Source organism: Coturnix japonica, unplaced genomic scaffold (genome assembly GCF_054131305.1).
Source record: "Coturnix japonica strain WE unplaced genomic scaffold, WE-NBRP24 Scf048, whole genome shotgun sequence".
In the NCBI taxonomy this organism is placed as follows: domain Eukaryota; kingdom Metazoa; phylum Chordata; class Aves; order Galliformes; family Phasianidae; genus Coturnix; species Coturnix japonica.
In genome coordinates this window covers 556,175-571,006 of record NW_028188951.1, presented here as the reverse complement: position 1 = coordinate 571,006, position 14,832 = coordinate 556,175, and the positions used below count along the sequence as shown (strand labels likewise).

General features: G+C 45.3%; 1 protein-coding gene across 5 annotated transcripts in view; it reads right to left on the bottom strand.

Moving 5' to 3' along the window:
* The window catches only part of RASGEF1C (RasGEF domain family member 1C), a 70,813-nt gene that overhangs the window by 27,623 nt on the left and 28,358 nt on the right, over positions 1 to 14,832 (bottom strand). For 4 of the 5 annotated variants that reach the window (XM_085532072.1, XM_015875614.3, XM_085532071.1 and 1 more), the window contains 2 exons: positions 2,886 to 3,068; positions 1,271 to 1,393 (listed from right to left, as the gene is read on the bottom strand). In XM_085532072.1, coding sequence (XP_085388198.1) covers positions 1,271 to 1,393; positions 2,886 to 3,062 — 300 coding nt within the window. In that variant the 5' untranslated portion in view covers positions 3,063 to 3,068. Of the gene's footprint in view, positions 1 to 1,270; positions 1,394 to 2,885; positions 3,069 to 9,176; positions 9,311 to 14,832 lie in introns of those variants that run through there. The other variant, XM_032447388.2, reaches the window with a different exon arrangement.

Below are 14,832 nucleotides of genomic sequence, written 5' to 3'. Positions count from 1 at the left end.
TGTGTCCCAGCGCCTGCACATTACTGCAGGGATGTCCTGAATGCGGATTCACTTTAGGCAGACTGGGAGTTCTTTGTAACATTTCTAATTTCTTGAAACGAATTTCACAATTTCATTCTCCTAAATTTGCATCCTGGAGTGGCATCAGAGAACAGAATCCATCACATCTCCACAAAAACTGGCTTGGATGCTGCACCTCACACAGATAGTTCTAACTCACGCTGTATGTGCAGCCTACATGCTAGACTTCCACACTGTCTGGCTGTGCTGTGTAGTGAAGGCAGAGATCCTGTTACTCATGCCAACAGTTCCCTGGGTGAAACAAGCACACATGTTCAGATATTGGTCAAGGAGCATTTTGATGTCATTGTGTTTCTGTGCTGGGAAAGCTGATCCTGAAAATCACTCCAGAATTTTAGGCTCTTGTTTGGAAAACTGCAACTGATTCATCTTCCTCTCCCTTCCACTGCACTCAAAATGCAGCTCGTATTCCAGCTGATGTACTGGAGAGTTCTTAATCAATGCACTGAGGAGAGCTCAGGTGGAATCTGCCACTGGATGGGATCCAGTGGCATCCATACGCACCGCAGTGCCTGCAGGACTGCCAGAGGATGCACGTCTGTTATTGTATACAGTACCAGTCTGCACAGTCGCTTGGGCAAAACAGGAGGAGCCGTGACTCACTAACAGCTTGGATTTGCTCATTCTGTTAGCTTGTCGCAGCCTCACTACTGCTTCAGCTCGTTCCTGGTGTGCCAGACAGCGCCGCTCTGCAGCACGGCCATGCAGACAATCTGTCAGTGTTGGCACTAAGGGGTTAGTGGGAAGCTGCATGCTGTTACGTGGTGTTCACAGTGACAGGTAAAGCCAAGGGGAACTGCTACATTCTGTACCAGAAGCAAGAAAGAGAAAGGACAGATGCATTGAGAAAAATGGGGGAGGGAGCGGTGTGCTGACATCTGCAATTGACAGTGTGTGAGGTTTACGTCCTACCTCCTTGCAACCCGCAGGCTTCATCAAAGCCTTAAAGAAGTTAAGAAGGAAAGTCACCTGGGAAGACTGAGATGGGGGAAAGGGAAATCAGAAGATCTGAAGTGACTGGTGCCTGGAGCGCTGCTCTTGGAGAAAGAGATGCTCTTGGATACCAAGATCCCTCAATGTCAGGATCTCAGCAACCAGCCATCATTGTAAGAAAGTTTCATTCGATTCAAAAGGAGGCAAAGTCACGCACTGGATCACCAGACTTGGCCTGTTGAAATGACGGACTCACCTTGTCCAGCACAGGGTCGTCCAGCCGCTGCTGCTCAATGCACTTGTGACAAACTCGGGACAAAAGCTCGTGGGGTTCAATGAAGAGTCTGGAACTCAGCAGGAATGTAAAGATATAGGCTTTCTGTGGGAGAGAAACAACCAGACTTACTATAAACCATACACCCTGTGGTTGTATTTCCACTGGAACAGATAGGACAGAGCTGAGTGTCCAGAAGGCAGAAGGATTCCTGACCCTTAAAATGGAACAGGTTACAATGGGTGCAGGAAGCAGCAGCATCTCCTACCTCCATAACAAAGCTGGCTCAGGGACTGGAGACAGCACCACCAGGAGTGCACAGAGACCAGTGAAGACAGAATGTGTAGACTCAGGCATCCCTTTGCTGTACTGGGTTGTGAGCTCAGAAACCCTGAGGTCAATCATACTTTGCTTCTGCCCTGCAGTCTCACCCAGCCTCCATAAGGGAACACTGCATTTATTCTGCTATTCCCCAACATTTCTATCAGCCAAACTATGCCACATGCAGCCTTCTATCTGAAAGCTGAAGGGAGCAGGCCTGTTGGATAAATGCTTGGACTATTTAAAGTATTCCTGCAGTGAAATTAAAATACATGCATGAATCTTCAGAAATCTGCTTCCCATCCCCTCCTGGTGCCTGGATTATCTTCTTTCCCCCAGACCCAGCCATGCTCCTGAGCAGCGGGTGTAATATTTCATATCACACATTGCTTAATGAAAATCTCACAGCCTAATCTGCCCATTACTATTTTATTGCCTTTCTGTTCTCTTATAATTAACATGCTTCTTTATTACTTATTTTTAGCTGATCAGAAATTGAGCTGTGGGTAATTTAAAACATGCTGTCTGCTCTGCATTGATAACTTTAGTAGACCTGGAAACTGCCTAGAAGTCAATGCTACTCTGGTGCTTTGTGATACAAACCTTTCCATGGAGACATTTGAGTACTTGAAAGTCTTCCAGTAAAGCTCTGTTCTGAATTCCACTGAGTATGTGCAGAATCTGGTAAAGTCAATGGCTTTCAGGACCATAAACCTGCTTCCACCACAGATCCTCACATTAAGTAGCGAAGAAACACTGAGTATTCACTGATAAGAGTGAGGATTAGGATCTGTGTCCTGTTGTCCAGTGACTGCAAAGTCATTGGGAGCATGAGTATAACCCTACGTATGTTATGAAGCCATCAGAAGCAGCACTTCTGTTGTCACGGAGGGAATGCTTTGTAACTACACCTGGACAACTTGAACATCTACAACTGATTGCCAGCTCAAATTTGAATAGCTTCTGCCTTCATCTGACCCTCCCTGGGATGCACTGCTACTTTTGCAGTTCTCCTACCGACAGATCACTATTTCATCGTCACAATGGGTTTTTTTATCCCACTCTGTTCTCTTATTTAAAGGTAACATCTACTTTGGGATCTCCTTTACAAAGAAACAAACCCAGAATGGTGAAACAGCATTTAAAGCAGTGCATTAATTTACCCAGCTTTTAAATTACCCTTCTTAATTCAAAATCAAATGCATCTGCACTTTAGCATAAAGCGCTATCTCGATTCACCAAAATTAAACTGTTTATTACACCGTGAATTGCTTACCTCAGGGTAGTAATCAGTGGTAGGTATGAGATGCTGGATTAGAGCATCCAGAGATGCTGAGGTAAGGTTTCCATCCTGGAAGATAAGTCCTCCTTGTTCATCTTCTTTTGAAGTATGTAGATGAGGGCTGAAGCTACATGGGGTAAACATACTGGTAGAACTCAGTGTTTGGGGCATGCCTTCCTGCAACACAGAGAAGCTCACGTCAGGCAAAGATCCATCGGATTCACAGCCACAGCTGCATTCTGGTTGTCTGCAAAATCAGAAGCCACTAATGAGAGTTTCCTGTTTGCAAAATTAACATGATCCCTTCATTACATCTTCTTTTAGAGTTGTCATTAGTGGATTACACCTGTGGTGGGAAATAGAGAGGAAAACGGGCTATTTTGGTTTATACCTTTGGTACAGAAGATGATGGTGGCTGCTCTGGGCTCCCACTCCAGTCAAGAGCCCTATGGCAACTCCTCTCTCTGCCACCAGCCCCACTCAAAACAAATGGGGCACCTGAGACTTGGACCTGGGAGGTTGTCAAGGAGAGCAGTGCTGAGCTGCTGCTTTAATCCTCTGCCTCTCTGAGAATGAGGCAGGGAGGAATGAAGGTGAGAGAGGGAGAGAAAAGGGGTGTCACTCCAGGAGAGCCATCAGAGTGGGCGAGGGGCGGCAGCAGGAACAGATGTCAAGCGGAGGAGGATGGAAAAATGGAAAGAGTTGGAGGGAGAAGAGAATGTGCAATCTGATCAAGAGATTAAAGGGCAAAGGAAAGAGAAATAAGGAAAAGGGAGAAGGCAGACACCTACGCTGTTTTTGGAGCCTGAAGTTAGTCAGTCCTAGGTCTATACTTAGGTACTAAATATATGCTTCAGAAAGATCCTGAGCACTCATCGACTTCACAAGAGCTGCAGAGTCCTCAGTACCTTTGGAAAGGAGGCTGGGAAAGCTCTGAGCACTCAGCCTGCTTCAAGCTTGCCATATTTTGGTTCCTGAGCTTGTGTTCTAGGCTCTACCTCTGTCCTGTGGCTTACAATCAGCTTTAGGTTTTTCCTCCATTGAGCAAAAAAAAAAAACCACAAAACAGCTTTGAGATGGTGTGGAGGGAGGACAGATCTCACCATGAGGGCTTGAAAGCACCTCCAGTTGTCTCTGAAATGCGCCCTAAGAGGCTGATCTGCTCTCAACTAGAGGCTGAGTATGGGACAGGGACTGGGGAAAGAACAGTGCACATGCGCTCCCAGGTCAGCAAATGCATCATCCAGAACAAGGGTCTTCAAACACACACAGCCTGAGGCCTGACAATTTGCTTGTGCCCTGAGTGCTGCAAGCCAGGCAGGGTAAGAAACTCTGGGAGACACTGAGAGCTGTCACAGCACTGTGGGAAGTTGGGCTGTATGGGCAAAACTCATGACTTCAAAACTCATGAGCATCTTCTGCAGGCTGGGAGCACCGGCTGCCTCTGGGCTTTGCAACCATGCAAGCAGGAACCAAAATGTCAAAACCAACCAATTCCTGCCTCCACTGAAAGGCAAAATAGATCCCAGGGATTTTAGTTTAAAGATCAGAATATCTAAATGTCATTCCAGCTAGAACGGAAGTCAAAGTGTTTAGTTTTAATAAACAGCAGATGTGCCAGTAAATAAGGCTTTGAGAATAAGCAATTGCTGCTTTCTGTACACATCTCAGACTTTGTGTAGTAAATGGCAAAGACTGCCAAATCCCATTTGTTACTTCCAACACGCGCTATGTTACATCATGTTTCTATGGCAATAATCCCAACAAAGATTACGAGTCCATATAGATCAAGAAATAAATCTCATGGACATATTGCTGTCTAGATGAGGGAAAGCAAAAGTTAGAACAGCTGTGAACTTGCAGGGCACATCCAGGCTTCAGTGTAAAACAGAACTCAGTGATTTATTCTGTCCAATCCCTCACTGTCAGCACCAGTTTGTATTATCAAATCAAAACGTGTCTAAACAGGATATTGCCTGAACTTTTGCATCTCATTACATAAGAAATCTTGCTGAAATACGTGGTAGTACCTCTTACAAAAAGTTATTATTTGTTTTAAACAAGCTGAATCAAAGCAGCTGTATGCACTGTTAAGAAATTAAGTTTGACTTTTTACCATGAAGTTCCTAATCTGATTGACAGTTTTCAGGCAAGGCCAGCATCAGGATCCGTTTTGATCTGAGCTGCTCTCTGGCCGCCACATCACTTGGCACTGCAGGGAGTGATGCTTCTGCCATCAATGGTGTGCATTTGTTGCAGACCTAATGGTTTTAATGTCACGTCATTTTGCTCACCAGTGGGTCTGGAAGGAGCAGAGATGCCTTCCAAACAGCACACAGGCTTTACTGGCAGTGAAATGCTACATGTGCCTCAGAGGACCAGTTTGATAAACGGTGCTCTGGAGGGAGTCAGGGCTGGGACGGAGGGGTCTCAATGAAGGGCAGACCTCTGTGCCCTGCCATACAAAAATCACTGACAGCACAGGTGGCTGCACACATAGAGCATTCAAACCAACCCTGTGCTCTACCAGACTGACACCTGGAGCTGTGATAACCACCTCCAAAGTGGTTTATAGATCAAGTGAATGAAAAAAGCCCAAGCCCAAACAATACCCCCTCAGGAAAGGAACAGAACCTGCTTCTGGGATGAGTCTCCATTCTACAGGAGCCCCCAGCTGGGAGAAAGCAGGATGTGGAGGTCCTTCCTTGCCTACAGAAAAACAAGGTTATAACATGGAAAAAAGCAGGCTGGACCCTGCACAAAGGCAACACAACAGGCAGAACAGACTTTGCATTTACTTTACCAGAAAGGCAATGAGCATCTGCAGTGGCACAGTGATACCGGGCTCCATGCAGGCAGTGCTAAGCAGGAATGAGCACCTAAAGTTCGCTGTTTGCCTGCTGGGGCATCTTGCAACAAAGCATTCTGGTCACTGTCCCTGATGCTGGGGCTGTCTTTGGCCAGGAGTCTCTGGTCAGGAAATGCTGCAGCTCAGGCACTTGTTCAGCTGTGGCTTTTTTGGATAAGAGAAGTTCCGTTGCAAAGGAAATGCACTTCTGTGGTGTCATGGTAATAACCAAAGTGGGGAATCCTCGTTTTCATTTTTATTGCCCACTGCTCCTTTCTGCTGTTCTTCTCTCTCACCGTTCATTATCCTTAGCTTTTACTGCCTATTACAAAGTGCTTTTTCTTTACATTCTTATTAATATATTCCAGACTTTCTGAAGACCGAGAAAAAAAGAAATAATGGTAATATAATACTTTATAATCTTTCCTTCACTGTCCAGGACAGCTCAGCGATGAAAGCAGGTAATTAACAGACACTTCTCACTGCAGGTCTTACAAAACCTTTAAGGACTCGATTCACTGAGCCAACAAACAGGACCAAACAATCGCCAATGATTGGGAAAGAAGCCACCCACAAACCCTGCACTGATCTACACCTGCAAGTGCCTTACATCTCTGGAAAGCCAGTGCCCAAACATGGAAAACTGAAGAGGACACGACACGGCTTAGAGAAAGGGCTGCTAACCACACGGCAGTGGGACCCACCAACCTGCTGACACAGCCTGTCTCCTCTCCCACTGATGTTTCTCCAGGCTCAAACGTAGGCTGCAGCAAGAGTGGTCCAACGTGCTAAAGGAGCTGAGATGAAAGCATCCCACCAGCACTGCCCTGCCTGCTGTTACACCATCCCTGCAGCAAGTACAGTTAATGCTTACGTGGACACAAAACGTCCCGGAAATATTTTATGTGTTTTTTAGCAGCTTTGATGTGATAAGTGTTTTATCCTTTTATCAAAAACTTAATCACAGTGTTTACTTTTGATCTGCATTTCATCTCTGCCTTCCATCTGCTCTGCTTCTCTCAAGGGAAACAAGAGCTGGTGCCACGTGACAAGCAGAGCAGGGCTGTGGACATTATCCTCCCACCCACTTAACTTCCAGATCAACAAAATAAATAGAACTCTTCCCACTTCAGGGATGAAAGGCACGAGCTTCTGGAGATCCCTTGCCAGAATTACAGGAGTTGGAGAGGATGGGAAGGGAAGGCATGGAGTGGGAACCAGAGGAAAGACAAGAGAGAACTCTGATGTTTCAGAGAACAAAAAGAAAACCATTGCACAGTAATTGCTTCCAGTTGTCAACACTGTGGTTGTAGATGGTTTTTGTTCAGCTAGAGTACCTGGCATTAACAAACTTGTAATGTAGTTGGTGCTGATGTAATTAAGAAACTGGTAGGAGATGTGACTTCACCTTCTCAGCAGTTCATAAAACATTCAGTTTACAGCTCATGAATTTGAGAGATTGCAGAAAACTCAACCTGTCAATCCCAGTACTGTTGGAAACAGTTAAATGAGCAATAAAATGAAGCCATGCAACTTATAAACACAAAAGAATCAGAAAGAAAAGAACTGTGGGATGGGAAAGTTGGGGAAAGAAACGCTTAACTGCAATATTCTCCAGACTCAATAGCAATGATTGCACTCAGGCACAGGCCAGCTCCCTCTCCTTTCCCCTATTTATTCCTCGCATCACTGAAGCACTTCACTGAGATTCACATCAATGAGACTGCAAGAGCAGCAAGTGAATTTACGAGCTTTGGTTTCTGGGTATCTAAGGAGACACAACACACAGATGAGGTGTGCGGGGCAGCTCCAACCAAGCTGCAGCTTCCATAGGGCTCTGCAGAAGCACATAAAGCACAAACCCTCCTAAATCTGCTTTAAAGGGAAGCTCACACCAAAATGACCTCTGCTGTAAAATGCTGATACAAACCTTCCAGTTTCCCCATAGCAAAGTGCTCTAACCAGAAAGACCCAAAGCACCTCCAGACCAGCACATGTGGCTCAGTAGTGATCTGAGCACACAGACAAAGCCTTTGGGGCTCCATCCTCACCCTGCTGGCACCTGGACAAGACATGGAACAAAGGTGCTCGGGGCAGGCACAAAAAGCAGCCCAGTTCCATACTCTACAGGAATCCTCCAAGACAGAAATGCTGCCAGCACTGCCAGAGCCGGACCTAATTTAATTCCCTGAAGAACACTGCAATGAGACAGAAAAAAAGATAAAGCTCAAAACCCACAGAAATCACTGGGCTCTGCATCCTGCTTATTTGCTCCGAGCTGGAACAAGAGGTTTTATTCTCAGAGATATGCACACCACTGCTTTGAGAGCAGCCAACGGGAAAGGCACACGTACCTTCCAGCTCCAATTTTTCCATCGTGTCATGAGAACAATCATAGTGACTCCTGCAGTAGAGGCTTACAAGCAACATCTTGCAGTCAAAACACTACAGCAGAAAAACAGCCATGCTAACCAATTACCAGAAAATCTGACAGACATGGCTCAGAAAGAGGCCCAGTTTATAGGTAAGGAGGAGACATTAAATCAATTACCAGTACACCGCAAGCAAGAACAAGGTCACCTTGCTGAAGGAATGTTTCTGTTTATGCTCATGTCCGAGTATTTCATTCAATAGAGAAAAATGAAAACCTGATTATCGTGAATTTGGTAGACTGGGCTGAAACAGAATGTAAATCAGAAACGAGAAGATTTATGGCCAATTAAATTGAACTCCAATCAAAATCTCATTCAGGCAACAGTTCCCTGGGGGCTTCAATTTGTTAGTGCCACATTTTTTTAATAACTTTCTTTTTCATGTAACATCAGCAATAATAAAGGCCCTTCAATAACAAGCCGAGCCGCAAACGCATTATTTATCTTAAAATGCCATCATTGCCTGGAATCAGAAAGCACTGAAAGCACGCACTGTAATCACACAGGAACAACCCCCCATAAAACCACTGATGTAAAGCTTTTTTTCTCAGTCTCGGAACAATTTCTCTTTTCATTAAATTGGTTCAAGTCTGAAGTATTTCTCCTGAGTAAGAGCGACTTGGCACCAACGCTGCCATGAGATGGAATGTGGGCTCTGATGTCTCGGGACGCCCGCGTAGCTCAGACACTTTCCCAATATTGTGACTGAAGCGCAGGGCCTGTGGCATATCTGTGCCTCATTACTATCAGATTCTCAGCAGAGGAGAACCCCATCAATGTATTCCAGATGCCCTTGACAGTATTCAAATGTATGCGAAAGGCGACAGTCTGGATTTCTCCCCCTTTAGGCAACACAATCCATTCTCTGCTCCGACCTGCTGTCTCTCCCCTTGTGCCTCCTGAGTTCCAGGCAAAACCCTTAGATACAAAGACTAAGAAAAGGATAATGAACTTAAATGGCGTAAGGAAAATGAGAGCACTCAGAGCGGGACTGAGTCACTGTACCTTTTGTTATAAGCGGAATTGGAAAACTTGCCCAGAGTGAAGTCTGAGCTCAATCAGGCACGGACAGAGAGGGGAATCCCGGAACAAAACCATGCAGGCAGCATTCCCAGAAACCACTGACATCAACAGGAACCTTCTGGCTCGATTCAGTCCTTGCTGATGGGCCACTGCTGCAACTGCCTGCAGATCAGTCCCGCACGTGGATCTCCTTGCTCAGACAGTAGGAGAGGTGAAGGGAGGAGGTTATTTAGGGATAAGCAGTGGTTGTCAACCTGAGAGCTGTATGGCTTCGTAGGGCAGCCCGGACTGTGACATTTAAATTCACACCTAGAAATGAGAAAGCATCTGTGTGGATTTTAACACCTCATCACGAGGACAGCTTCTACCAAACCTGGAAGAATCCAAGGCTTAAAAAAGCAGCGTGGTAAGACCGGCTCCTGCAGCACCACCAGCTTTGCACAAGGAAGGATGCCTCCCCCCATCTAAATGAACACCGTCTCCACTGCACACTGTCAGAATTACAATGGAAAGCCCGTAAATAAAACAAAAACGCAGACTTAAGCCCTCCTCTCATGACATCTTGGTGAGAACAGGCCTTGACAGGAATAAAAACCCTCCCACACTAAGCAAAGTGATTCTGCTCTTTATGCAGAAGGAAGAAGGAAAGCTGTATATCAAACAAATAATTACAAGAGCAGCTTTATCAGTCCCTGCTGATTACTCTCGGCTCGGTTTGATGATTCTGCCAGCGCTCCGCAGGTTGTTCAGAGAGGTGCATGTCACAACATCTCACTCGCAGCTCTTTCATTTATTAGCACCTACTGCTACCTGTCTCCCAGTCAAAAATCTTTGCATACATTTAGAAATTGGTCTCCTGGAGCCTGTCAGGAGGGTTTTAAAACCTATAAATCATAGGGTTTTTTTTTTATATACACGTACCTCCTCAGACAGACTCCACATGCATACATGAATGCGTAATGATGCATTTGGGGCATTACACACACAGGTATATAAATACTCACATATAAAAGCATACACGCTTTTATATAAGCGCACCCCACCCCAGTACATAACTACAGCAATTCCAGCACCTTCCCCATCACTGCTTTGGTTTGGGTAGGGCTGTGCTTCATGTGACTTTCTGCACAGACAACGCTGGTGCCTCCTGAAGAGCCACGTAAGGTCTGCCAGTAGCTCTGACAACTCATGAATACAGGATTTCACCCACCAATTGGAAAGAGATGGGATTGCACAGCACAGCCAGCACCAGACTCCATCATGTAGCTATAGAATTTGCTTTTATCATTCCAGCAGCCCTGGAGAACTGCAGACTGATCAGCTGGCTCTCGTGCTGTATGAGCAGCATATGGATGTGTCTCCCTAAAAGAAACGAGCTTGTGAGATTCTGGATATCCCCTTCTGGGGCACCATCTGCACCCGCTGCCACGGCACGACCAGGGCAGCCAGGCACACGCCAGCCCTGGCATCCGCCAGCCCCCGAGGAAGCAGCAACACGCTCTGCAGCTGTCCCCAAATCTGAGCATGTTCACACTGGATATGCTCAGCCCACACAAGTTCAGCCTCCGTTTGGGCAGCCAAAAAGCTTCTAACCAAGGATTTTCCTCCGGTTGGATCAAGTATTTAAAAAAACCCAAAGGCTGCACTGGTATTTAGGATCACGCAGCAAGACAGGCTGGAAAATAAAGCCCTCAGATTCGGAGAAAGGGCATTTCAGCTGCAGCCCACGTACCCCAGGTGAGGATGCTCCCATGCCTTGGGAAGTGCTGTGCTCAGCCCCGACCACCCAAGCAAGGGAGCAGGAGCAGTCAGCCGCTGAGCTGGCTAATTGCTCATTAGCAGAAATTAACTCTGCAAGACACTTTTGTGGTCGCTGCTAGAAGTCTGTCATTAAAAGGGACTGCAAACATCAGTTCCTTGTTCCCATCAGAGCCCCAGTTACGTGATGCCAGCTTTGGGATTGGCAAACTGCTCATGAAGGAACCAGGGAACAGCCTGCAATGAGCTGCCCCATCCCAGCTCACCTCTCACATGGGCCAGCACCAGACACACTGCATGAACAGAGCTGCAGGGAGCTGAGATACAACAGTTTGCTCTCTTGCAGGTAGAACCAGGTCTTCCCCTACACCACTACAGCACAGGATTTAAAGTCTATCCAACATTTGCCACAGCTCATTATTCTCAGTGCCCATATAAAAATTACAGCCTGCAGGAGCCAGCAAGCAGAAGCCCTGGTAGAGCCAGGCTGGGTATCTTAGTGAAATACCCATATGCAGAGAGATTACTTATAAGGGATGGATTTTGTCTTGGCATCCTTTCATTGATTTTGGTGGTATGAAGCCCAGGGGTGAATAGGGTCCAAGACATACACAAAATGAGCTAAAATCTGAACTGCACTTACTGACCTCATAACTCTTCAGCAGTTGAAATGTGGGTTACAAAGCCAGTTTCCATAAAGGATATGCTCAGTTAACAGTGGGAGACTGTGCTGACTCGAGCTGTGTGAGCACACTAGGCAGCAATTTCCCACATAATCTACATTCATTCCATACTTTTTGGAAGTTCTCCTCTCAAGATTGTGTCAAGGGTGCAAATCCTGTAGATCACTAAGATATGTGACCCACAGAAAAAAGGACACAGCTGATTTAACTCATTGCTCCAGCACTTTGAGGAGCTCCAAACACCACACTTTTTCTCCCCCTCGCTTTACCAAGGCTGTGGGATAACAGCTTGCTTTGCTTATAGACCACCTGCATGGGTACTTACAGGCAAATGCCCCTTCACAGCCCTAGTGCCAAAATGTGCTGTACAGGGACATGGGGAAATGCCCAGCATTCATCTATGGACAGGATCCGGCATAAAACCCTGCGCTCATTTGTTCTCTCAGCATCTCTCTTGAGCAACAGGATGTTTTTTAAAGCCACAATTGTTACGAAATTGTGCTATTTTAATAATCTGACAAACTACTCGATATAACATTTGAAAGAACACCAGAGTTGTTCCCCTTTGGCTAAATGTCTCACCCTTACTTAATCTTCCAAGACTCCAGACCTGCACAGACAGAGACATTCACAACAGGACTTTAAACACTGTAGGGGAATTTCTGGTAAAATTATGCATATATAGATATGCAAATATATGTAAGATTTGCAAAAGGAAGAGCCTAATGTCACCTGTAATCTCTTGAGCACACAGATTTATACACGCAGCTGAAAAAACCCTTGACTTCCCACACCTGCATGGGAAACTGAATGAATCACAGGCTCAAATTAGGTCAGGCACTGCCATAGAGCTGGAGCCAAATTCAAGCCACCTGATTTCTGTTCAGTGGTCACAAAAGGCATCAAGAACTTGAAATCAGTGTGACTACTCAAAGTACGCTTCTGCTACCTGTGGATAAGAGCAGTCAGCCCTGCTCCCCAAATAAAGCCAATTGCTCATGTAAAGGTTGACAGCACCAATGTGGGCTACTGCCTTTAAGAATTCAGCTTCTGGTATTTGCACATTTTCTCGAAGCACTAATACCAAAAGCAGAAGCGTGCTGCTTGCCTTGAAATGTTTATTCAGCTTTATAATCACTTCGATTTGAATAATTCTAAAGGAGCTGAGCCAGCAGCCTGTTTCAAACAATGAATATTGATAGGAATTTGCAAACACAGGTTTACGATCAGTTTAAGGCAGTAACCAGAAGAAACACACAGCACGTTGTTAAGTGGACCTAAAACAGGCACATGTGATAGGAGAAAGACAGGTCTCAAAGGCTATTCTGTGCTTTGAACTTAGACAATAATTACAGACCAGGGTGGTAGCAGCGTGTCCACAACGTCCATGGATGGATCTTCTCTGCTCCCCTGCAGAATGCACTGTATGGACCCAGAGTTTGGGAACACAGCACCAGCTGCTCTGACACAAACATCTGCTGTTGCAGCAATTTGCAGAAGGACAGACACAGGACAGGTGAAGATTTCATTGCTGAGTGCAGACTGGATGGACACAGCACATGACAGCCTGATTAAGAAGTAATCTGAACTCCATAAAGAAGAGAGACTGGAAATGACAGATGTAATGAAGTGCTGCATTCAATGCAATGAAGACACGGGTTTGAGCGTCTTGTAAACAACATTAACTAGATGAGAAAACGTAAGAAGGGCAGTCAGATAAGCTCAGCGATGTTTCTGTCAGTACAACAAGGAGATGAAATGCCATATACAAATAGCAGTGCACCTTCCCATGGCGCACTATGATATTACTGACCATTGGACTGGATAGTCTTGGAGGTCTCTTCCAACCTTGGTCAGTCTATGATTATGCTTTAGACATAGCATGCGGTTATTCAGTTCTGTAGGATGGTGCTTTAAGATCCAGGGTGCCTTCCCTACACTTCAAATTCTTGAAGCCCATTTCAGCTTCCTTTGATGTACTTTCAGACAGCACTGAATTTGCAGTTGGTATTTCTCTGGTAACACGCAACACCAAGAGAATCCATTTAGGATGGAACCAGGGAAGTAACCAGCTGGAAACCCGTAATGAAGGAAAGCCTGCTTGTTACCTTCCTGAGGGATGCGGGGGAGAGGAAAAGTTAATGGAAAGATAATCAGGAACTCTTCAGGGATATTAGCTTATAGGCCAGGAGCATATATAACCCGAGACTTGTTTGCATATCAAGAGACTACAGGAGAAGGTGTGACAGCCAAATGCAGCTTATGAAAATACAGCTATCTGTAAAGCTGATAGCTTCTTTGCATGTGAAAACACAGTCCTAGCGTTCAGCTTGGCAACTGAAGCTAAATAACATCAATATGCCTGTTTGGGGCAGCCTGCACAGTGAAATAACTTATGATATTTATACTGTTTTCAGCAGAGATGCCTGGGACTCAGGGAATTAAGCTGGGTGGCTTTCTTTACTTTTTAAATACATTTTTTAAATGGACTTCAAGGATCCATGTTTGAAATATCCACAAAAATGAAATACTTGGGCTTTAAAACAACCTGGAATTTGGAGATTGTTCACAAATATCCCACTGTACAACAACAGGACTGGATTCAGCTTTAGACAGAGCTTCAGCTGTTTCACTTCTCCAATGAGTTTTAACAGATTAAATATTGTTTTCTAAGTGAAGCTATCTGAAGATCCCCATCTTCATGCCATGGCTTAATTCCCTTCCATTCCCAGCTGGTTTACATAAGTGCCACCGTGTGGGCCAGCTCTGTGCCCTGACCTCCCTGCCAAGCCCAATACAAAACTCCCCTTCTCTTCCTGCCCTGGACTGGCTGGTTGTGTCACTGCACTGTATTAAATGGTATGAAAAGGAAGGATTACTGACAGCCTTTCATTGGACTAAGCGCTCAAACACAGGATTTTATTATTAGAATCTGTTTTGTCAAAAAGCAGGATATTGGCCAAGATTATCTCAATCTGTTTTGTGATCATTTCAGTGAAATCTTTCACGTTGGCCAAATCCAGAAATGTGTGGGAAATTAAGTTATTTATCCCATTATGGCTCTTTTATTGCACAAATGACCAATACCCTTCGTTATTGTCTGGGCATTTTTAAGCACGTGCCCATCGTGCACAAATATATGATTGCTTTCTTGTGTACAGTTTTTACTAACATACCGAATATTTAGTTGGCTACCA